Source organism: Microcebus murinus, chromosome 9 (genome assembly GCF_040939455.1).
Source record: "Microcebus murinus isolate Inina chromosome 9, M.murinus_Inina_mat1.0, whole genome shotgun sequence".
Taxonomy (NCBI): Eukaryota; Metazoa; Chordata; class Mammalia; order Primates; family Cheirogaleidae; genus Microcebus; species Microcebus murinus.
In genome coordinates, this window is record NC_134112.1 from 16889704 (window position 1) to 16914682 (window position 24979).

At 44.1% G+C, this 24979-nt stretch overlaps 1 protein-coding gene across 7 annotated transcripts in view; it reads left to right on the plus strand.

Annotated features, from left to right (window-relative positions):
* ELMO1 (engulfment and cell motility 1) overlaps window positions 1–24979 on the plus strand; it is a 504832-nt gene that overhangs the window by 474364 nt on the left and 5489 nt on the right. For all 7 annotated transcript variants that reach the window (XM_012777572.2, XM_076006306.1, XM_012777576.3 and 4 more), the window contains 3 exons: window positions 7324–7431; window positions 14154–14236; window positions 22926–23003. In XM_012777572.2, coding sequence (XP_012633026.1) covers window positions 7324–7431; window positions 14154–14236; window positions 22926–23003 — 269 coding nt within the window. The remainder of the gene's footprint in view (window positions 1–7323; window positions 7432–14153; window positions 14237–22925; window positions 23004–24979) is intronic.

Sequence of the window (24979 nt, forward strand, 5' to 3'; positions counted from 1 at the left end):
GACCTGAAGACCCATTCTTTGCCACTGAGTGCCACATGGCTGCTAGTGGGTGGTGCCATTTAGCCAGAGTCAGTTGTGTGCCCTGATCACTTCGCCGCCTTTGGGAAAAATCAATGTTCAGGGTATATGGTCCCATTGAGATGATCTATAAAGTTTACATTGACTTGACACTGGGCAAAGGGCACAGAATTTTGGGGGTGGGGAATGGCAAATTGAGATATACCACCCAATGCCTCCACCGACGCCCAGCTAGAATCCTTTGGAAGTTGAATCCTTAGAACCAAGTTTAACCTTCTGGTCTATTTTACCATGAAATTTCCTGTTCTAGGTTGCAATGAGTAGGTTCTACCAGAATAACCCTGTTTCTAGATGGAATATAATAATTACAGGGTTTTTTGGGTTTAAAAAAATGTTCGTTCCTGATTTGTAAATTTTTTCCGATTTTCTAAAAATGAATTACCTCATGAACAAAAAAAAAATTAGCATCTAGATTATAAATTTATTAGTTCAGCTCCCCATGGAGCATGACCATCTGTGTTTAATACAAAATCATCCTTCGGAGTGCAGAAAGAAAGGCTTTTTGGTATTTGGTAAATGGAACTGAAATCTGGTGACTGGCTCTGTGCTTAAAAATAGGGATTCAAAGCAGACTGTGCTGAAATTGATTTCCTATCACCCCATCAAAACATTCCATTTAGATCTACACAGATTAATGAGAACGTGCCGTCTTTAATGCGCTGGAGAAAGATGCACGTCCACCTGAAACCTCACACTGGGCTGAGCACCTGCCTGCCAGGTGGCATCACAGGTTAAAGAGCAGGTGCCCCCGTGCAGGAGCCACGGCCACGCTCCCTCTAAACCTGTCCGACAGCGAATAGGATGCAGATGAGTAGATTTAAGGAGTTAACTTTACAAGGGCAAATACGAAAGAGCTTCCAGTCTCACATACCTGCAAAGCGGAGGAACAAATGCAGAGGCCGTGGCTGGGCCTCGGTTGGCTGGAAGATCGCCGAGTTGATACTTGCCCATCGTGCTGCCTGTCCCTTGTGCAATTCTGCCCACTTGGGTAGCGTGATGCAGACATACATAAATCTGGGTTTCTGGGGGCTCTGACCACATTAGAACTGGGAGGCAGCAAATCTGGTGCAACAGAGTAAGCTGGGTTCAAGTCCCTGCTGTGCACTCACTAGCTACAGGTACAGGTAAGAGTTAATACAGAGGTGCCGTGGACACCCTGCTCAGTGTCTCTGTGTTTCTCTTTCTTCTTCTGTCAAATGAGGGTGATGTTAGTTCCCGTGTCAAGGAGCTGTATAAGTTAAATAAAATTATACATCCATAGCAATTAGCATGGTGTTTGGCAGATTACCAAACATTCATTCATGATATCGGTTATTGATTTTAGCTCATGGTTCCTCAACATATGGATTTTTGAGCACAGCAGGTAGAGTGGCACTGGAGGTCACATGCCCGCATCACTCCTCTGCCCTACCACGGAGTAGAAGGCCCTGGTTGTGGGGTCCTTCACAGCAGAAACGGTCTTGCTCCTGTGTCCCCTGGCCTCCTACAGGGGACAGTTAAGATGGAATCCCAGAAGCTGCCTGTGTTAGGGACACTGTTGGCTTCATAGGAATCTGTAGACTCAAGAACTGCCCCCTACTTGCCTCCTATGTCAGAGATTAAGGTCTTTCACAGTCACTTACATTCAATGGTCTTGACAAGAGCCCAGGGCTAAACACTGGAGAGTCATACTGAAAAATGATTTCCTGAAATTAAAAAAAAGAAAAATTCTTTTACGGTAAAATTTTAAATAAAATACTAAAATATTTATAACAAAAAAAAGAGAAATGATAGTATGAAACCTCTCATTGAGAACATTGTCCATTTCCCTGACCAGCATTCCCTCTCTAAGTGCTAACAAGGCAAACATCTTGGAACTCAAGGCTGGGAAAACGTGCACATCCCTCTTCCACCCGCGAGGCCTGTGAGCCTCACTCACGTTGCCCTTGTGGCCGGGTCAGATCACCTAGAGCCAAACAGGTTGCTCAGGCACAGGGACCACCTGGAAGGTACAACCTGCCTTCCCCAAAAGAACACTTTTGGGGAAGGCAGGTTGTACCTTCCTCTGTCCTTGACTGAAATTTTCTTTTAATATTTTATTAAATCTGATCATAACTCATTCTGACAAAAAGAGATACAGACAAACAAATACATATTTTCGAATGAAGAAAAGCCAGTTTGTTTTCAGGCAAAAGGCACTTTCCAATGGAATAGAATAACAGATCATCACTGTGCCCAACCAAAAGGTGGAGGGACCAGTAGTGTGGACAAGAGAGTCTCTTGCTGGCTGGAAGAGCAGGAAGGCACAAATGTTACCGAGAGGCAGCTCCGTGGAAGAGGCAGGATGCAAGCTTTATATACATACGTTCTATGCAGATAATTACGATCACTACTCACATGAAGAACATCCCTCAATATTTTATAATTAGGCCAAGGCCCCACAGCTAATAAGCATCAGGGCCAGATGTGTGACTCTAAGGCATCTGTTAGGCCAAGTCATCTTTAAAAGTATGGATATATGTAACCTAAATGTCTGTACACCCGTAATATTCTGAAATTAAACAAAAAAGGATGCGGGGGCTCTGGAGTCATGTGCCGTGAACAGCTGTGCGCAGGGGGGGCAGAATTCTGTCAAAACACGAGTCTCTGGTTTTGAAGAAAGCCCAGTCAGATGAGGAAGATGTGAAAGGCAGAATGACCTTCATTTGTGTCTGTAGTCGTCGTTTCCTGTGCAAAAAATAAATAAATCTTTTTACTGTACAAAAAAAGAAATCTTGGCTCTCATCACCTGGAAGATGACATTCCCCTTCAAACACATTTCTGTGTCCCTCTTGTGGGCTCCTTTTGTGACTTGGAAAGTTTCCACCCTAGGCAGGAAGTGGACCTTCTCCTGAACACACTTGGCCCATTATAGGTTAACCTAGGAAAAATCCAAAATTGTGATGGAAGTGTGCTCTAAAGGTGTCCTTCAGAAAGATGTCCTTTAGTAGGAATCAAGACCGCCCTGCCTCCCTCACACAGGGCTCTCAGGGCCCTCGGTCAGCAGCCAGCTGCCAACCGTGGGCTCTGCCCCCAAAACAAATTGTCCCCTACTTCCACAGCAGAGTCGACTGGGACTTGGTTCTTGCAGTGCCCTGTGCCTCGCCGGACTGACCAGCATTTGGCACTCACCAAGGGTAGCTATTGTTCAGCTTGCTGGTCTCCCCTAAAACCTGGTGGCCAGCCCTAACCTTGTCTTCAGCCCGGATGATAGAGACAGACAGTGAGCTGCACTGTCCAATATAGTACCTGTGGCTGTTTAAAATTAATTAAAATGAAAGAAAATTTAAGATTTGTTTTCTTACTATTGAATAAAGCAGATACGGAGAATTGCCATCATTGTGGGAAGTTTTGTTGGATAGAGCACTGCAAAAATTGCAGTTGTCAGTGGTTGTTAACTCCATAATAATCTATGTGACATTGGAAATAGCTTTAATCAACCCTTCCCACCAGGCTGCTGAGCTCTGAAACGAGCTTTTTCCTGTGATCCTTCACACACACACACACACACACACACACAGAGGGAAGAGGGAGGGAGGGAGGGAGGAAGGGAGAAAGGGTGGAAGGAAGGAAGGAAGGAAGGAAGGAAGGAAGGAAGGAAGGAAGGAAGGAAGGAAGGAAGGAAGGAAGGAAGGAAGGATCTCGATATTTTCAGTTTTGGGTTTCGGGATGAAGAGATGTCTATTAACATACTCTCATTTGTAATTGACTGGAGGACTTCCATATTAACTCTTATTTTCTCCTAAATGCCAGTAAACAATCTTTGATAATGTTCTCACTGCTTCCTGCTAATTGCTTTTAGTGACGCAATTCACTCTTTCATTGCCCAGAGGGATTGAAGAACAAGTAACATCACGCTGGGTTTTGAAAGGAAAATACACATTTGTCTTACCATAAAAGAAACTGCAAGTGACGCTCCTGCCGGTGGCTGACAATGAAACTGTCTCGCCCAACAAACACGTCTGTGCGGGGCTGGTTGGAGCTGGCAGCTCTGCTCTCCAGTATCGCAGCTCTTTCTTCGAGACGGACACAACCTCTACACCTTCCAGAGCTAAGGAGGACTTTCTCAGTTTTTACCCTGAGAAAGATCCAGGCTGAGTGTCCCCCCTATTAAGTTAGGAATCAAGACAAGTTTCTCAGCCTGTTTGGTCCCAATATTGTGTCATCCATGCGAGACCTCCTATAGGGCGGGCAGGAGCTGAACTCTTATCTCACATCAGCGAAGTGTGGACCGTTCCGCTCTTCACCATGTTAGCTGTAGACAGAGGAAGAGGAACCCTGTGTAGGATAAGAGAAGAATCAGCCGGAGGTCGGAGGAAAACCAGGGCAGGGTGGCGTCATGTAAGTCAAAGGAATTTAAGATTCTGAATGGAGGAAATTCCGGCAGCTTCACACCAGATATTGCTACGGCAGAGTTCCGGGTAGCCTTTTGGGTTTCTTGTAAATAAACATGGATGGCAACTTTGCACAGAAGATGGTTCTTTTGCCCTGGAATCCTGATAAATAGCCACGGTTCTCCATTAGTTCATGAATGTACGAACATGTTGCACGAGAGACCTTCCCTTTTCATATTTTTGCCTACGACATAGCCAGAGCTGCTGATTTGTCCCGGTCCCTACTTCCCAGCCCCAGAATAATGTATTTCTCTTAGCTGAGGGAACTCCATGTCCTTGAGCACCCTGGCTCTGTCCCTCACGTCAGCCTTCCCTGCTAATGATTTTGTGCTACACTCAGTAAAGTGCTGTGTGCAGCGCAGATGCTCTGCAAATATTCACTGGATAAACAAATTTATCCTGAAAGTATAGCGGCAAGATGTTTTGAAGTCTTACAAATCAATATCTCTTACACATGAATATTAAGTTGTGCAACTTATGACTCCACGATAAATCTGTCTGTGTTCTACTGTATGCCACTTAAATTTCTTCATCTTTCTCCTGAAAATCTGTTGAGTATAATTGATCTCCTTTGATTGTGCCATATTGACTCTTTGGCTTCCAGTACCACCGCGAAACCCTGGAGCTGACCCCAGCTTGTGAAGCAAAGGATTCCTATATACTGCAGGCTAAGATCTTACTCAGAGTAAGCTGGCCACATCTCAGTGCCACATCTCAGTGCCACATCTCAGTGACTTCCTTCCCAGCCTGTGTTACCCTTCAGCCACTCACTTAGCCAGAGGCAGCAGGGGAAGGAAAGCATTACAGCAGATTTCTCCGGCTGGCTTGATGGTCATCACAGCCTTGTAGATCAGCTGATAGGACCCTGTGGGGAGGCGGGGGAGCCCCCATCCCTGCCAGGCCTGGCCCCCAGAGCGCCCTCCATGCTCAAAACGCGTGGCCTCCTCCTCTGGAATTCACAATCCCTATTGTGAGCTACAAGTCAGATTCACAAATGTGTTCTCCTCGTGGAAAAACCGCTAATCACACATTTGCCTAATTAAAATGGCTGTGAATTACTCAGGGATTAACTGTGTTTTCTCCCTTTGAAATTCTCTCCCAGAAAAAGGATCCACATTTGATGTGTATATATAACATAATTTTGAAAATTCAGCCATTCAAGATGTTTTCATAGCTCTTCAATTACTCTTTTCTTTTTATCCCTCTCAAATTTTTCCACTGATGTTCAGATCCCTTTAAACACGTGGATTGCCATGTTCTGACTACACGCGAGAACTCTCAAACCCTAGCTAGCGGTGCGGGAGACACGTGCCTTTTGTGGATCCACTTTGGGCCTTTTCTTTGTTCACTGTGTGGCTTTTACTTTCATTCTTAAAACTCTTTTTCTAACAAAAGAGTCGCATAGTTAAAATGTGATTTTGCAGTGAAAGAAATTTTAGGTAGAAAACCACTTTTCTCAAAATGTAATGGGGAGCTTTTTGGTCAGACTGGTTTCAAAACAATTTGTGTTTCAGGCATAATAATGGGGTGACTTGGCCAAGGTCACAGAGTGTACCAACTGCATAATGGTAAGGAAAATAAAAAGAGTTGTTATAGGTGTTAGATGCTTTGTGCTTTAGGCATTTTGACCAAGTCCCCTTGAGTCTTCCTGTTTCAACTTAGCCAGCACCAAGCGTGCAACTTGTATGTGTCAGGCACTGTGCCAAGGGAATATCGCAGTTATGAAAACAGTAGCTGCCATCAGAGAGACCCTACCTTTTCCACACTGTCAGAGCTGGAGTCCTCTTCTTCTGTCAATAGTAATTGTTCACAATACACCCACTAGGGAAAGCTGCTTACCAAGGACCAGTAAAAGGGAATGCTAAGGTGGTAAACATGTGGGCACCAATCACGTCAATCCAAGCTGACTTAGTGGTGCAAAGAAGATGGTGGAGCAGTTCAGAGGAAGGGGAGAGGCCTTTCAGCTGTGGCAATCAAAGAGGGCTTCCCGGGAGGGGGGGGTGGCATCTAAGCAGAGTCTTGAGAGCTGCACAGACATTGCTATCACAATTCTAGTTCCTTATCCATAAACAGTTCTCTTTGCCTCTTTCTCCCTGCCTCACAGACTTACTCAAAATTTCTTATTACATTTGGGAGCCAGAGGGGGTAAAGTTGAGGGAGTTATTTATAAGAATGATACTAAGGCCCTGGTTATGCCTGTTCAGAGAACTAAATTCTAGGAATTGGAGAGGAGAATGATTGTGACTATCCTCAGACTTTGGATAAATCCCTGCATTATTTAGATGATTTTCTCATGAATCCCACCCGTTTGCGTATCAATAGTGTCCTGACAATTTGTTCATTAATCTGTGTGTTAGCTTCTGAGGTAGGGGTTTGTGGTGTCACCTGAAATACAGCCTTGTACAGAACTTTCTAGAATCTCAGAGAGAAAAGTGGAAGCAGAAGATTTCCAAGAAAGCTGTTTTTTTCTACATCTCCCTCCCTCTTTTGTCAGGCTTGAATGAATAAGGAATAGTTCCCGTGCGGTTATGCATACTAATCCGATACCCTCTGAAAACGACCACCTCATATGATCTATTGCCACTGAGCTGGAAGGATTTGATGACTTTCCCAATGATTACCAAATGTATACCAGGCAGGACAGGTGATACCTAAATATCAAAATCAAAAAGGGGCTCACTGCCCAGGGGCCTAGAATTCATTCTTCTTCAAGGTTTAAAATATTATAAAATGAGTGGCTGGTTCCTCCAGGCAAGAGTATTAGGAAATAACCATGCTGATATTTTTGGAAACCAGAATCATTTACCTTGTAAACTTGTTTTTTTCCCCTCAGACAAGTTTTGGTATTGTCGGCTTTCGCCAAATCACAAGGTCCTGCACTATGGAGACTTGGAAGAAAGTCCTCAGGGAGAAGTGCCCCACGATTCCTTGCAGGACAAACGTAAGTGGCGCCTCCGGGCAGGAGGCCTGAATGGTGGTCGTTTGTTATTTCCATCAGGTACAGGAACGTGATGGATTTGGGGTTGGGGATTGAACAGGGAAGAACGTGAAAGGGATGCTTAGGTGTCTTCCCTCAAAGACATAAACTTGAGGTTCAAATGTCCACTTTATACATTACTCATCCAGGTGCTTTTTCAAGGAACAAAAACAACATAAACCTGTTTCTGTCAATTGCCTTTTTCTGATGACCCAAAGTAATTTTGCAGAACTCACATGCTTGACCCTACCACATGGATTCATACAGTTCAGCATATCCCATAATGCTAACACAGAGTTAGCCGCAGATCCAGAAATGTCTAGCTTCCCAGCTTACATCAGAGAAGTAACTCGGACACTTAAAAAATTTATGATCAACTGCACTCTACTCTTAGCTAAATATTACTCCAATTATACATTATGTATATTTATTTGCTTCTTCTGCATGTTGTCTGTTTTAGCACGCACGCTTTTGAGGTGGCAGTAATGTGCAGGATTCTTTTAGCCCGACACGAAACCAGGTACCAGGTTTTTTGGCAGTGTTAAGTGTACAAATTAAACAAAGTATTACAGAAGCACTGAAACATTGAAATGCACAGCTAATTTGGAAGAGAAATGAGATAAAGTGAACACAGAGCCAGAAGATAACCCAGGTAGGGAAATCAGAGGGAGAAAATATTCAGAACACTTTAAAATAACTTTTAAAAGTCACCTTGACCCTGCAGTGTTAAGTGTGTCCCAGATGGAGTCCTTACGCTGAGTCTCACTCCTCCCCTCCTGTCACCCCAGGCCCATGGAAGTCAAACCTGGACTGCCTTCCTTACCACTCACAGCCATCAAAATAAACCATGAGTGGGAAATTTCCTGACACATTCAGACTCTGTGCTGACATCTCAGGCAGACAGCCTGGAACATTCCCTCTTCCTCCTGCTTAAAAATGGGACAATCTTGTCTTTGTAGTGTCATTTAGTTCAGAAAGCAATCTCATCTCCTTTCCTAGGAGAACTGCCCACATTATTGGCTCCCAAACTTGGGGAGAAAAAAATCTGCAATCCACTGCTGCAGAGAGGCTGGGGCAGTTCTGTGCCTTCCTGCCCTGGGGGCTCCTGGCCTCTGCCTGTGAATGAAGACCCTCCCTCCAAGGTTCAGAAAGCCTCCCCACCCCAGCACGGACAGGCTAGTCCAGTGGTTCTCGAAGCGCGGGACCCCAGACCATCCGCTGCAGTGTCAGCTGGAAACTTATTAGAAATGCAGATTCTCAGGCCCTACTCCCAGCCCTGCTGAACCAGAAACTCTGGGGGTGGCAACCAGCAGTCTGTGTTTTAACAGACCCTCCCGGCGATTCTGATGTGCATGCCAGTTTGAGAGCAGCTAAGCTAGATATTATTGTACACTCCACATAATGATTTCCCCAAATGTGGCTTTCACCAATAAGTATTTTTGGAAGTGATTGATTGTGTGCTGCCAACTTTTAATTTTTGCAAAAAAATAAAAAAGTCTGCTAAAAAATAAAGTCTAACTAAAATTTAATATCACAGTTATTTCATAAAAAAGAGAGCTCTTGATCATGCACACACACACACACACAAAAAAAAATGGTAAGAAGGACCTAATCTTGGAATAAAGGACCTCCCTTCTGCTGAATTAAATTAGCTCTATGAAAACCCACACCAGTGTCCTCATTTTCCTGCATTTGCAATTAACTAGTGAAAACTCACTGGTGAAAACTCCCCCATGAACTAGGAACTGACCAGGGCCAGTGATGTGGAATCACTGCTCTGCAGCTATTAAATGAAAAGAGTTAGAGGTTACTGTTGGTCGAAGCAACCAGCAGCTCTGTAGGAGATCCGCTGCAGCCATTCTTGGCCTGGCCAAGAGAAGGAAAGTGGTCAGGACAGAGCAAACAACAGCTTGGCTCATTCCTTCCCCATGAGTCCCAGTGAATCAGCACCCCACTCACTGGGCTATTATTTATCCCCATGTTTATAAAGATGTAATCCACTTCTCAACCCAAAGATAGGCATTTGGCGGGAGGGTTTGCTGTGCATGAGCGCAGCACCCCCATGCTAGCTGGCCGGTTGCCTAGGAATTGCTAGCCCTGCTCTTAGAGAAGGCTCAAGGGCGAGGTAGCACTGGAGCCTTGTGTACGGGCAGCTCCTGGGCTTGCCCAAGGGCTGATGCCCCCCAAAGGGCCTCACCTCCAAGAGCCCAGGGTGAAAATGGCTAGCCAGGAACCAGCAGTGCTGATGCAAGGGGAGATCCAGCTTGCCAGGGTGGTTGCAGGAGAATAAGGCCAGAGTTGCAAATCTCCAGGCAGCTTTTGGCAGTGGCCGCCAAGGGATGCTGGTTCTGGAAGAGGGTTGCAGCAGTCTCTTCTGACAATGCCTCCAAAACTCCTGTCCACTCCTTTCCTCTGTGGCCTTTGAAATCTAGAAGTGCAAAGTTCCACAGAGATGCTCCGTAACAGCTTATCCATTGCAAGATGAGCCAAGAACGCGTACTTGTGCAGATGTGTGCACGTGGGAGGGTGTGCGTGTGTGCGTGTGTTGGTGAGATCGTACCCGTCCGCACATGCCTGCCAGAGGAGGGGGTATGTCATGTAAGGAAGTGAGATGAAGCTTTACTGTGCTGGAGACAGAAGGCCCTGGCCTGGGAAACTGAAGTTTGCTGCTTCAGACCCGCTGCCTGGTTGCATTTAATTTCAATTCCACATTCTGCCTAGAGCAAAATAGCCACCCTCTTGCAGCCTTTAAAACTCAGAGACCTTATACCCCTGGAAAAATGAGACTTCTTTGTAATTACTGCTAAGTGCCTTTGCTCTTGCTGCGTACCACTGCCCTCTCTTGAGACCAAGGGCGAGATTGTCTTCCACCTTCCGCTACTCAGTGTGGAGCATTGAGATATTGATAAATCAACTACTGTAAGGAAATCATCATAATTCAGCTATTGTGAGTGAACACTGAGGGCCTCTCCTTAGCTGTTTTCTTCCCAAAAAGTTTAGGAAGTCTCTCTTCTCATTTCCCTTTTATTGTCAGTAACTATGAAAGTCCACGTCCCCTTACGTCCCCTCTCGCCCCACAAGCACAGCGAACAATTCAGTCCCTCCATCTACAGAGAGAATTAACTTTCATTATTGATAACAAGAATAATTACAAATGATGTTTATGGAGTGCTTACTATATGCCGCGCACAGTGCTAAGAGCTTAATGTAAATTATTCTCCCAGCAACCCGAAGAGGTAGATATTATTGTCTTTATTCTACAGATGAGGAAACTGAGGTACGGAATGACTAAGTAAACGTGTTCAAAGTCACAGGGTTAGTAAATAGAGCAAAGACCGGAATTGCAGCCATCTAATTTCACGGCCTGGATTGTCACCCATGACTGTATCCATGCTGCCTAGATTAAAAGCCAGCAATGAGCTTGGCTCTGGTGTTAGGAGTCAACTCTCAGAGCAGTCCTTTGAGATAGATAATGTTATCGTTTCACACTGCAGACATGGACGCTGAGGCTCTGAGAACTTAAGCCCAAAGTGGTAGAGCCAGTAGGTAGATCTAGAATTCCAACCCCAGCTCTCTGATTCCAAAGACACCGCCCTTCCCACCACTCTAGGCTACATGGCTGACCCACCAGATTAGAGAGACTGGATTCTTCACTCACCTGTCCTGGGATCAGCCTGTCCCTTCTTCATACCTCAGCAGTAGTTTCTACTGTAGAGCTGTGTACACAGCAGGTGCTCAAGACTTACCAGCTACTTCCTGGAGATGGTTTCTGCCTCAGTGTGGCTCCCAATGGTGAAAGCTGAAACTATTTTCATCAACGTGGCCACATTTACTTTTTCAGTGGCATTTTTGTTTTAAATCACAATTAAACTACATTTGGGGCCGTGCTCAGAATGATTTGTGGTGCCGCCACCTTCCAAGCACAGAGAGAAATCGTGGCCTAGCAAGGGTGCATGGAGTAGAAAAAAAGCACTAAACTCAGCTCCGACCCCCTAGCTGTGTGACATTGCATAATTGATTTCCTCTCTTTAGGCCTCAGTCTCCCCATCTGTAAAACGGGAGTGTTAAATTAAGATTATCTCAATCCAGTCCAAATGAAAAAAGCATTGAAAAAAATGAAGCCATGCCCCAGGAGATAAGTGTGGATGTTTCCACCGGGAACCATCCTGGTTCTCACATCTCTGGACCACACTTCTTTATCTTCTTCCACACAAAAAGGCCTTATCCAAGGCCTTCACCAAGAAGCCCCTGCTGCCTCCTTAGAGTGCGATTCAGGAGATGTGCGTGTGACCCGTCTCTCTCTGCTCCTGAGAATACAGAGGACAGCATTTGAGCCTTCCTGTGCCTAATCATCTGGTGCAGCTAGAGACAAACTATGCAAAAAGCAACCTTTAAAAGCTACTTTTAGAATTTTGTGTTTTCCTTTTAGTCTTCATCCTATGAGTGATACAGCAGCTTGTCTCTGGGACAGAGGACAATGCATATAAAAAACATAAAATATGTACTGCCACAAAACCCATGGGAAAGAGCCCTTTCTGAAGGCATTGGAGATTCTGAAGGCTGCCCCATGACAGACTTTGGTATTCCTCTTGTCCCATTCCATGTGATGAGTTTTCAAAGCCAAAGGGGTAACTTACCTCTCTCTCTAGTTCACTGACCATGCTATGTATTATGACAAAAGACTTTGTATGAGGTACTTGTGACTCAAACTCTGTTTGAGGCTTGAGGTTTTGTTTTCCTTGAATGGATTTGCTAATTATATCACACATTCACTTCAATGATGGATTTTCCATTGAAAAGTTGACCAACTTCCCAGTGTGTCCAAATGTCCCCTCCTAGGGTAGTGATTCCTCCAGATCAGCCACTGAGGGGAACCAGGCCGACCTTTGCTTATGAAAGTGGATTGAAGGAAAACTGAAGTCAGGGCTCGTGGTCAAAGGTAGGTTCAGGAATCATAGGGACCACCCAGAGGAAGATGCCAATGCAAAGGGGACCAGGCAGAGAAGCAGAAAAAGTATCTGAGGTAAGGGTTACACCAGCCACAAGAGATTGCATTGCTCCATACTGTAGGAACAAACAACCCCCAAATCTCAGTGGCTTAACACAATGAAAGTTTATTTCTCACTTGTGTCACATGACTTACAAAGGTTGACAAAGGACTGCTCCACACAGTCACTCAGGAACACAGGCCAGTGGCTGCTTTCCCTCCTCACAGCTGCCCCATCTGGATGGAACATGTGCCTCCTTCAGTTTCTGCAGCCAGAGAAGACAGAATGGAGGATGCCTCAGACTAGAAAAGAAGCACTTCCTCTCACATTTCACTGGTCAAAACTAGTCACGTGACCCCCACCCAACTGCAAAGGTTCCTGGGAGGTGGAGTTTTCTATGTGCCTAGGAGAGGACAGCCAGCCATTCATGAACACAAGAAATGTCTGCTAAAAGGGTCTAGAATCAAAACTGCAAGATGTAGTAGGACAGATGGCAGGGGAGCCTGCAGAGCTTCCGAGAAAGCCCATCACAAACCCCCTCTTCTTAGGGTTAGAGAAAGCTCTAGGGGTATCAACAAATTTGGACAAAGTTTGTTTATTATAAAGTACTTGAAAAATGTTAGCTTCTAGAGGGCCTTCCTGTTCTGTTGTTTTAATATTCTATACATTCTATCATTTTATATTTAACTATGAATTATGTCATTATCTTCATCATTAAGGGAATCTAAGGAATTGAGCACACCTGGTTCCAACAGTTCCTAAATTCCCACCTTTGAGAGTCTCCGCTGGTCAGTGTGAGCTCCTGGAATACAACCCCTTGTGGGACTGAAGGTTTAGGGATTAAAGAGGGACCGACGATTTTACATTGTTTTAAATTAAGATTCCAAACCATCCTACTGTCTTCTGTCTCTCAGTTGATATTTTAAAAGTTTTAAATGCACACGCCTTCCTGTATCTTTTCTTATCTTCCTCCAACTTTTGAGTAAGACAAGAGGTAACATCATTTTGTCTAACTGCATTATTTTCAGAGTCCCCGATCAGAAAGGAACGTTCCTTTTATTTAACTGAGTTTAGTTTTGTTGTCCGTAAAATAGGGATAATAAAACCTGCCTCACAGAATTGTTGTGAGAATTAATGAGAGGGTAGAGAGAGAGATTTTGGAGAGTGAGAGTTCAGAACTGTTTAGAGTCAGATAAATTTTTTGAGATAGTGCTTCTTTCTCTCATTATCCAAAACTCAGAAACTGTATAGATGCAGATGCTGTAGCAAGAGATACTGATGTATGTAAAGCTCTTGGCATTGTTCCTGGCACATGGAAGCTTTCTGTGATATCAGTGTTAGTACCATGGTTACGGTTATGAGCACTGTTATTTCTAATGCCATCAGTTCGAACACTACTATGTTGCATGGTTTTTGTTTGTTTGTTTTTAGGTCTTTGTTTTAGTGAACCAAACTCTTCTTATAGACAAGCTTTTTCTCCCCAGGGTTTGTTTGTACCAGAATATAAAAATGTACCTTAGTTTCTAGTCTTGGGACACTGCTTGATTTCTTTCCCTCTTTCCCCCACTCTCCTCTTTTTTGTAGCAGTTTCTGGGAATGGCAACTGTGGTAGCAGACTCAGTGCTTAGTCCTGCTTCTTTATTGACATCCAAGCTTTCACATGGTATAGTTACTTTCATTTTCTTTTATGAATTGCAGTGCCAGTGGCAGATATCAAAGCCGTGGTGACGGGAAAGGACTGCCCTCATATGAAAGAGAAAGGTGCCCTTAAACAAAACAAGGTATGATTTCCAAATTATTGAAAAATAGCTCTATTTGCCCAATGTAGTCAGTGACTGCTATTGGCCCAGCCCTCCTGTATAGCTGTGTGTGTGTGTGTCTGTGTGTGTGTGTGTGTGTGTGTGTGTGTGTGTGTGTGTGTTTTACACATCTCTTACTCAGCGTTCCTTTCCTATTTCCTTTTGCATCTCTTACCCTTATTCTTTCTCTCCCTGACAACTTTTCTAATACTCACTGTCTTTTTCACTCTATCACTTCCTACTTCCAACACTAGGAATTGCCCTCTGGTTATTGTCACCCTGTCCTCTCTCCAGCCTCCCCCACTCATCCCCATCCATGCTCTGTGCCTCTCCTAATCTCCCATATATGTTCATTTCTCCCTTCTCCAGCTTCTACCCCAATCTCATTCATTTTCTCCTGCTATGATAGCCCCCTTAGCATCCTACCTGGGGGCTCAAAGAAGCATGGGACAGGCAGAGCGTAGCTTACTCAAAGAATTGTAGAAAGCTTTGAAAGCCTAATATCAGCCAGGAAGTATCTCAAACCCAGCTTAAAGGAGAGCATTTCCCCAGAGGTATATAACAGCCTGTGTCGCTTCATAGTGCAATACTTTTCACCTTGCTCCTAGCTTACCAGCCCTCCCATTACAGAAAGCATGGGATGGACACTATCTGAAAAGAAAGAAGAATTCCCTTTGCTCCCTGGACATATTTGCCCTTAGAGGGGCCGTCAGGGAGCCAATTCTTTGCTATACCTCTTGACAGCTCGTGATATATACCATCCATGAATGAAAGTCTGCAGATTTATCTGGATGCTCCAGACATTTTGGTACCTAAAATGTCACATAGATAAATAGGTTGCTTCTTTATTTCCAGCATCAGTATTTAAGAGGGACAGCCAAATGATACACATCCTATTTATCAATCAGAGTTAAAATAAACAGTCCCTGCTGTATAATTTCAAATGTTACAAGACAAAGGAGAGTCTGTGTCTTTGCAGGATGGCCCTGTCTATGGTTAAGGGAAAACAAAAGTACTGTGGAAGTGCTGTTCAGAAAGGCAAGGGGCCGGCAGTACAGCCACAGAGGCTGATTGCAAAGTCTTTGCTTCTTAAATTACATAAGTATGACTCACCTCAAGTCCTTGGGAATCCCTTTTTTGTTGAGCCTGTCACAACACTATCATATAATACAATCACTTGGCAAGCATAGTGATGTCAGGACATGTCTAAGAGGCCAGGATCTGTGGATTGTCTGTTACATGGCACGCATGGAGGTTTCCATTTCTCTCTTCCCTGTGATGTGAAGAGGCTCATTCTACAGCTCAGTGGATTCCAAAGGAGCATCTTTAACTGTAGCAGCTAAGTCTCCAGTTTTCATGGTTTGCCTCTTGCAGGACGGACTTTCTTCAATACCAGCAGGGATTACCATATGCTTGGCATGTCAGGTATTCCTTCTGCTATCTGAGAGCACTGGCTCTACTCAGCTCAAGCTGAGGAGGTCCCCATGCTTCTGTAACACTTAGAGTGGAGCAGAAAACCATGTGGGGAAATTGGCAGCAAGAGGAGTCTGTAACCCAGGGAAGGCCAGGAGGAGTGTACCTGGAAACAAAGCAGGCTTCCAGGACTCCAGCTTGCTGAGTAGGGACAGAGAGAATCATGTAAAATAAGTGTGGAGCCCCAAAATGTAAAAGGCTTGAGAGCTGTCACTCCCATCCTTAGAGTAAGTAGACACTGAGCAAAGTGGAAATCAGTAACTTTTCTTGGACCTATTAGAGAGAACTGAAGTTGTAGGTAACACATCACTCTGGAACATGGAGAGTCAGGTGTCCAAGAAGATGTAACAATCTTAAGCATCTCTGAGATTAATACAAAGGCATCAAAGTACATGAGTTATGAAACTGATAGAATCAAAAGGAGAAACAGACAAATCCATTGTTATTTTGGAGACTTCAACATCCCTCTGTCAGTAATCAATAGATCAGTCAGGCAGAAAATCAAAAAGAATATTGATGACTTGAACCAAACCATTAATCAACTTGATCTAATTGACATTAATAGAATAATCCGCCCAACAACAGTAAAATACACATTCTTCTCAAGCTCACAGGAGACATTCACCAATATAGACCACATTTGGGGCCATAAAACACATCTTAATAAATTTAAAAGAAGAGCAATCATACAAACTATGTTCTCAGATCACAATGGAATTAAACTAGAAATCAATAGCAGAGAGATAGCTGGAAAATCCCTCAAATATTTGGAAATTTAACAATACACTTCTAAATAACTTATAGTTCCAAGAAGTATCAAGAGAAATTACAAAATGTTTTAAACCAAATAAAATGAAAATTCAATTATCAAAATGTCTGGGATGCAGTGAAGGCAGTGCTTAGAGGGAAATTTATAGCATTGAATGACTGTACTAGAAAAGAAAAAAGATCTAAAATCAATCAAGTTTCCAGCTTAGGACACTAAGAAAGAAGAGCAATTTAAGCCTAAAGCAAGCAGAAGAAAAGGAATAATAAAAATTAGAGTAGAAATCAATGAAACTGAAAACAGTAGAGAAAAATAACAAAACTAAAAACTGGTTCCTTGAAAAGATTAATAAAATTGATAAACTTCTAGCCTAACTAACAGAAAAAACAAGAGAAGACACAAGTCATCAAAATAGGTCTGGAGATTATCTCACTTGAGCATATGATACATGTGGATATTCTTGTATCAGATTCCTCTTTTCTTAAAGGAGACTAACAAAACAAACTGAGTAAATGATTTTTGCAGCCTTTTTAGTTTCCTTATTGTCATGACAATCATAAAACGTTAAATGGATGGATGTTGCATGGATGGAGGAATAGATGGATGAGGATGGATGGATGGATGGATAATGGATGTGAGTGGGTGGCTTGTGGATGGATTGATGATGGATGGATAGGTGGATGCATGGATAATAGTTAGATGGATGGATGAAGATGGATGGATAGATGGATGATGGATGGATGGATGAATAATAGATGGATAGATGATGATGGATGGATGCATGATGGGTGGATAGGTGGATGATGAATGGATGATGAATGAGTGGATTATGGATGGATGGAGGAATGGATGGCTGATGATGGCTAGATGGATGAAGATGGATGGATGATGGTGGATGGATAGATGGTTATATGATGGATAAGTGGATAGATGATGGATGGATGGATAGATGGGTGATGGATGGATGGAGGGTGGTGGGTGGGTGGATGATGGATGAATGGATATTGGATGGATGGATGGTGGATGGATAATGGATAGGTAGATAGATGATGGATGAGTGAATGGGTGGATGATGGATGGGTGGATGATGGATGGATGGATGATGGGTAGATGGAGCACACTGCTGTCAAGAGATAAATAAGACTACAGATGAAGGCTGCTTCTTGGGTCCACTGGCTCAGATAGTGTAGCCACTCTGAGCTCTTCCAGTCTGCCTTGAGGGGTAAGAATGGCAGTATTTCCACCAGCCTGGCTCTTTCATTTGCATATACATGAAATTTACTTGTATTATAATGTTGATAATGTTTATACACCTGTCAAACCATCAAAGGCAGACAGGAAGGCCACAGTACTCCCACCTCAACAGCCCCACCCCACACCTCTTTCTCAGTACTCCAGAGGCCCCCTGCTCCCTACCTCTGGAATGTTTGGGTAGTAAGTGGGAGACCTGCAGCCTAAAAAGAGAGTTGGCCAAAATGCATCTGTAGGAGATCTGTCAATGCATGGTGGGTGGGCAACAACCAAGTCATGTTGCTGGTGGGGAGCAGTTTCTGACATTTTGTGCCACAGGACGCTTTGGTTAGCGTAATCTCTGAGCAAGGCAAACTGAGACGTTAGCATCCATAAAGGAGATGCTTTGTTAATCGCAAAGGATTAGTAACTGGCAGTCCTCACCCATTCAATATCTGCTAATGTGCCTGATCCTGCCCAGGGCCCTAGGAATAAAAAGAGGAAGGGAGCTGGTCCTTTCCCTTGAAGTGTCTACTGCAGAGGCATTTGTTCAGTCAGCACGGAGTGCCTGAGACAGGGTGAGCTCCAGGCATGGAATACAAACAGGGCAGACGTGGCCCCGTCCCCCAGGAGTTTAGAGTCTAGCATGTCTAAAAGAGGTGCGTGCAACAGGCAGATCTCTGTGGAGACAAGGAGTTCTGAGCTCTTCACAGAGAGATTAAAAAATTTCTGACTGAGACTTGAAAAGAATTCTCATGAGTAGATGGAATTCAGTTGGAAGACTTTGATTTTTAAGGAGTCAGGATTCTAAAGTCAAGCTCTCTAATTTAAAAAATAAGTAGATTTGTGGCTGTGTGTTTCAAACTGGGCATTCTTGGTACTTGTCTCACTGGATTTGGGGCTTTTAGTGAAACAGTCATCATGTAGTCACCAGAAAGAAGATCTCACGAAATCCCACTACTTCAGAAGGGAGTATATTTGTCATAAGAAAAACTTCCATCTTCCCATGTGCTATATTCAAGCTTCTTTTTCCAGTGTGATAAGCCTGAAATAAGAAGTATATTTTACTAGAAGCTGATGTCCTCAATCGGCTTGAAAATCCTGGTCCTAACCAAAGGGTTTCAGGGTTACTTCATTCATCATCCATTCGCTCAGTAAATGTTCTGAACGTCTTCTCTGTGTCGGTGCTATGAATCCAAAGATAAATATGACCTGGCCCTTGTCCCTGGGCATCCAGGAGATAAGATTTGTGCGAATTACAAATCGATGTGTCTGTGCCCCCAAAAAAATTAAACACAGAGGGAGCCTGGGAAAGTTGAGAAAGGCTCACAGAGAGGTGACATCTAGCATAGCTTCTGAACAGGAATCAGCCAGGGGGGAAGGGAGGGGGAGACTTCCCAGGAGGAGGAAACAGTCTGTGAAAAGGCACAAAAGGCCTTTCCACATGTGACAAGCATCCTCTGATTGGGGACATTGAATTCTGAATATAGGGGGACATTGAATTCTGAGTCTGGGATAGATGGGGACAGGGAGAAGAATATAGGCTGGGGAATTACTAGCTCTAAGATAGATCAGGGCCACAAAGGTATAGCTGCCTGAGAAAGGCAATCTCCTCTGCAGTGTACTACATGAACGAGTGGTTTTTGCCTTCCAAAATATTGATGTATGTTCATAGATATATAGCTGAGCAACAGTGCACTATAGCTACGAAATCCAGTGCTGTTTGTAGGACCACATTTAGCAGCCACACACATGCCAAGTTATAGCCCGTGTCTTTCATCAAAATGTTCTCCCCTCAAGGTGACCTGGATAGATGAAGAACCAGCATAGTTAAGTGAATGCTGAGCAAAATGGCCAGATGTGCTAACTTATTCCCAAATGGTGTAAGGATTGGCAGCCAACACTGTATACTGAGAATGTTTCCTAAAACTCTACTCTTGTATTCAGTCAGTCCCTCATTGGACCCGTGGATGAAGGCAGTCCCTGAACCTAGGCACCATCTCTCGGAGCATCTGCTGGCTCGGCATGTCTTGCCACTGGTCCCAGGGCAAAGGGTTGTATGGGATTGGGGGAGGGGCAGTCAGAGGCCCCAGGACATGGGGCGATGTTCAGCTCCCCAGAACTTGGCCTGTGCGAGCCTTCTTCCACATGGCAAGGTGGCAAGTAGGCATCAGTGGGACAGAGGATGGAGCTAAGCTGCTCCTGGATATAATCGTTCCCTGAATTAAATCCAGAGGGAATAAAAGCCCTTCCGCAGTGAGCAGCAGAGCCCCAGAGCGTTAGCTATCTGAGTGGACGTTGTGGTGTGTGGCGGCAAGAAGCCCCTGGGAGGCACAGATCTGTGACTGTCTCCCCCACAACCACCTGGTGCCTCTGTCCCTCGTGGACAGTTTGGACAGGTGGCAGCTTCTGGAGTGTTAGCCGGAGAGGTGTCATCGCTCCTGGCTCTGCAGCCTCCCTGCTGCCAGTGCTGAAGAGCTGACCTTCACCAGTGACTCAATGACAGCGAGCCGGAGATGTCAATAAAACCCATTATAAGCGAGAGCACCCTCAAACGCAGGCATGCGGTTCAGAGAATTAATTCCTTCCACCCCCTCCCAGGCAGCCTTGGCGAAATTTAAGTGGGAATTGACATTCTCACGAATTTCCTGTTTCCTGCCTGTGTTTACGAGAAATCTAGGTCATGACAGTTCCGACCGTTCTCGTCTTGAGTGGTATGTGCCATAGAAGGGCAATGCCCAAGGCTCACGCACGCCCTTCCTTTCCCTTCTTTCTTTGTCCCCATGCAAAAGAAAAAGTGTCACAGCGATAGCCTCACTGACACTCTGGTCTCAAGTGGCTTCATCACCTAGTTGAGAACACGTGTCTGGGCTGTGGTGGTGTTCACACTGGCTGTCATGAGCGAGCGGACGATCAGTCACGTGATGTCCCTAAACAAAGAGGCAGGTGTCCTGCAGAGTGGCCTGGGTGGATTTCACCTTTTCCAGCTCACTTCCAAAGGGCCCCTCATGCCGTGGAAGATCCTGACTAGTTGTTCAAAAGCAAAGCCCGTCCTCTCCTTTCTCTCCAACCTCTCAAGTGTAAGTCAGAGAGTTTTCCTAATGAATGACTCTAAGATGAGTAAGGAAATCATCATTTTTATCAATGTTCCTAAACTGAGAACAATTTTTATGAATTTATGAGATTAATGCATAACATTTCATTGAAAAAAATAATGTTTTAAGAAGAAATAATGATTTATGATCCCAGCACCTTAACATAATTATTTTCACTTCACATACTGGTTTCCAGGCTCTGCCCACAGGTACGATCAGTATGTATGTAGTGTTCATTTCTCCTACTTTTCTTTGCTTAAACCTCAGATCTTCACAATTATCCTACTGAATGGTTGGCCAAATACGTTTCTCTCAGTTCCTAATTTGTGATGTCTTTAATACCCAAAGTGGGGAGAGATTTAGTTTTTCATCATCTTCTTACAGATAATAATATTTAACTTTTCCTTGCTTTTGAATGTTTTTTTAGGAATAACCCCTGGGGTAGCATCCCTGGTTCTTCATATGTATTGCCTTAGTGATTTAACAAAATGATATAAATTTACAGGAACACTGGTAAAACCATGACCATTATAATTATAGACTAAAAGGCCCAAAAGATATGGCTACGGAAACAGATGCCATACTTAATGGAAAATCACTGTCTTGGCGAGCTTCTGTTTTTGACATTATTGTCTGCACTGGGCAGGCCTGAGTGGAGGCCTAAGGAAGAAAAAGAGCAAAAAAATGAGGAGGGTATTTTTGTAGAATCGCTCCCATTCCGTGACTCGGCATTTTTTCCTCCACTTGAGTCTGTTTCTGGCGGGGGAAGGAGTCCATCTGCATGTGAGATACTGGTAGGTGTAGCTCAGAACAGGAGCTGCCCCCCTTAGCGAGGGAAGCTGGAGGTGGGGCAGACACAGACAGACTCCAGAGCCAGACAGAGCTGATGAGGGCCTGTGCCGGAGCTGGGAGCATCCAGTTATGAGAACATGGGTCTACAGAGTTCACCATGGAAGAATGCTTTAATCCAACTGACACTCTGCTATCTAGAGGTATTGGCCTCATCTTTTTGCTGCCCCTCTTCTTTCTGGGGCATTCTTGCTGTGAGTCCCTGGCCACAGACACATCCTCTGATGGATATTATGGTGGAGAATAAAGCGGAGAGATCTGGCTCCCAAGAAGGAACGCCTCCTGGGCAGTCACTGAGCAGTGCAGCTCCCAGATCACAGCAGGGGAGACGGGGGTCATCGGTGGTGCCTAACAGAGGCACAGAGAAGGAAGAGGTGCTGTGACGCCTGTGATAAGAGCACTGGAGTGGAGACGCGTGGCCCTTCCCCTGCAGACTGGGAGCCATCAGGGAGTTAAGATGTGCTGGCGACTCATGCTCCGCTGTCCGCTCAGACCAGAGTGATCACCGTGCCTGTCACCGGCACCGGAAGCGTTTCAATGTGCATATGAGACGTGGCACTGAGTGCCTTGGCAAGGTCATTCGGCTGCACTGAAACAAATGTCACTCAGTCCTGGGTCCTTTGGGCCTGGCTCAGTCTGCACTCAGTGGTGCTCACCAGTGTGTGAGCTCAGCTATTCTGTCCCTAGAGCCCATCCTTCTCCTTTGTACCCGGTAGCCTCTGTGGAATCAGCTCTAGGCTTTGTGTCGCCTTTGCTCCACAGTAGCTGAAAAAACAAAAGACAGACAGACATAAAGATGCTGGGTTCACCCAGAAGCCTCCTCACCTCCAGTGCAGCTTCCACATCTTAGGAGTTCATACCTCTGTTTTGGGGTGATAGAAATTAGAGCAGCCTTCATTGCTGCTGATTGGGAGACCGGTTGCTGTTTTTCGTGGTCTCGCTGGAACGGTGATGCTGAAGGCAGAAGAAGAACACAGCTTTGGGGCTGTGGCCTTGGACACTCATCTAACCTCTCCGTGAAGGGCAGTGATAACAGTTGCTACATGGGCTGTCGTGAGAATTAAATGAGATGGCCATGCAGACCTTCCCCGAATGGAGAGAAGGAATCATTCTGGACCCTTGCAAAGCATGCCCCTTCCTCCCAGCAGCCTCTCGCCGCTCCTCCTGTCACGACAGGCTGTGGGCCCAACCCCACGTGCCCCCCTGCAGCCACTCGTAACTGAAAATCAAATGTGGTGTTTTCTCTCATCTCTTGTAGGAGGTGCTTGAACTTGCTTTCTCCATCTTGTACGACTCAAACTGCCAGCTGAACTTCATCGCTCCCGACAAGCATGAGGTAAGGGTCTCAGTGGGGTTCATGTGGGAGAGAAGGTTGCATTTTCTCTGGAAAACCACTGACAAGGAAGAAATTTCGCTTTCGTTAAAGAAAGGCCTGCCGGGGGAAAAGAATCATGGACAAAGGTGCATCTTGTTGACTTGGAATAGATTAGAAACCTCTCGAAAAACTGCCAGTTACAACAGGTTGAACTTCCTGGTAGCTTGCTCTAGAGCTCACAGTAAAGAACAAGGATGTAGAATGCCTCAAACTCAGCACAGACATCATTGACTATCCAGGGGAAGAAGGAGCCCTCGTTACAATTTTGGTTTTCATTGCATATTTAGTTTTTGGTCTAGATTTTTCCAAGATAAACTAGTCTATTCTTCAAAACATCTGATGAATTAGGGTTTCTACCAAGTTTCTTTAAGCTATTTTGAGAGGTTTAGGGCTGTCTCTGCTGTTAGGATTTTGTTTTCAAGATGTTTTTATTCCTTTTTGACATCTTGTTATATGTGTAATTTGTTTCTCTTCTTGAAGCACGCTGTCAGCTATATTTAAAATATTTAGCAAAAGTCTAGGAAAATGAATTTGTAAGATAAAGTAGCAGTTATGGTTGATTTAACTTTCTTTTGTAAAATGGAATCCAACATCATGCTTGAAACTTATTTTTAGATGATGCCATTGAAATTTTTGTTTTGCATGTGGTTGCATAAACAGCTTTTAGAAAGGAAGGGAACATTTTAATAGAATCTGACTGTTGTTCCCCGTTTCCCCTAGGACATGTAGCTCATTTAGAAGTTATTCAGTATCTGGTTTTCACTGGTTTGAAGCTTTTGAATAAAATTGTACATCCCAAAGAGAGAGAAAAGATTAGACACAAATCTTGCATTTAGAATGGTGCTTAAATATAATTCTGTGTCACTTGACATTTAGTTTGCTGAAGGGTAAGACTTTGTCTTCATCTTTCTGAAAATAGATACTGTGTCCTACTGTTTCTGTTTTTAAATGAAATTGTGGTTCTGCACAGGCCACCATATTCAAGATGTATAGAGCTGAGTAGAAAAACCACTTAGAGTAGTAGAACTTTGCATGTGATTTAAATCTATACAAGGCTGCTTTCCCCAGTGTACATTAATTCCAGGTAAGGATAAATGCCACAGAAATGCCAGATTATTACTCATATCTGCCACTTCTTATAGATACAGTGAAGAGGAAAATGCCATATGCTCGTGAACACTTTTAATTTCTTTAGACCTCTTTCTTATCTATTACCTCATTTTATTTTCATAATCACTCCATAAAATAGAAAGTTGTATTACAGATTTTATCAATGAGGGGAGAGAGGCCTCCCAGGACTGAATACCCCAACAATAGAAAGAATAATAGCATAGTTGACCCTTGAACAACACGAGGGTTGGGGCACTGACCCTTCTACCCCTGCAGTTGAAAACCCATGTATAACCTTGGACTCCCCCAAAACTTAGCCGTTAATCACCTACTGTTGACCTACAGATAGCATAAGCAGTAGATGGACACGTATTCTGTATGTTATATTATATTGTTGCAATAAAGTAAGCTAGAGAAAAGAAAATGTTATTAAGAAAATCATGAGGGAAAGAAATTATATTTACTATTCATTAAGAGGCAGTGGATCATCATACAGGTCTTTGTCGTCATTGTCTTCACATTGAGTAGGCTGAGGAGGAGGAGGAGGAAGAGGAGGGATTGGTCTTGCTGTGTCAGAGGTGGCAGAGGAGGAAGAGATGGAGGAGGTAGAAGGGGAGGCAGGAGACACAGGCACACCCTGCAGAACTTTTATTGGAAAAAAGTCCACCCATAAGTGACCCACACAGTTCAAACCCATTATGTTCAAGGGTCATCTGTAATTATAACTAGCCTGGTTTGCTCTCTGCCAGGCACCATTAAATGCTATATATATATTTATATGCATAAATATAAACATGTTATATATATATATATTTCACCTCATTAAT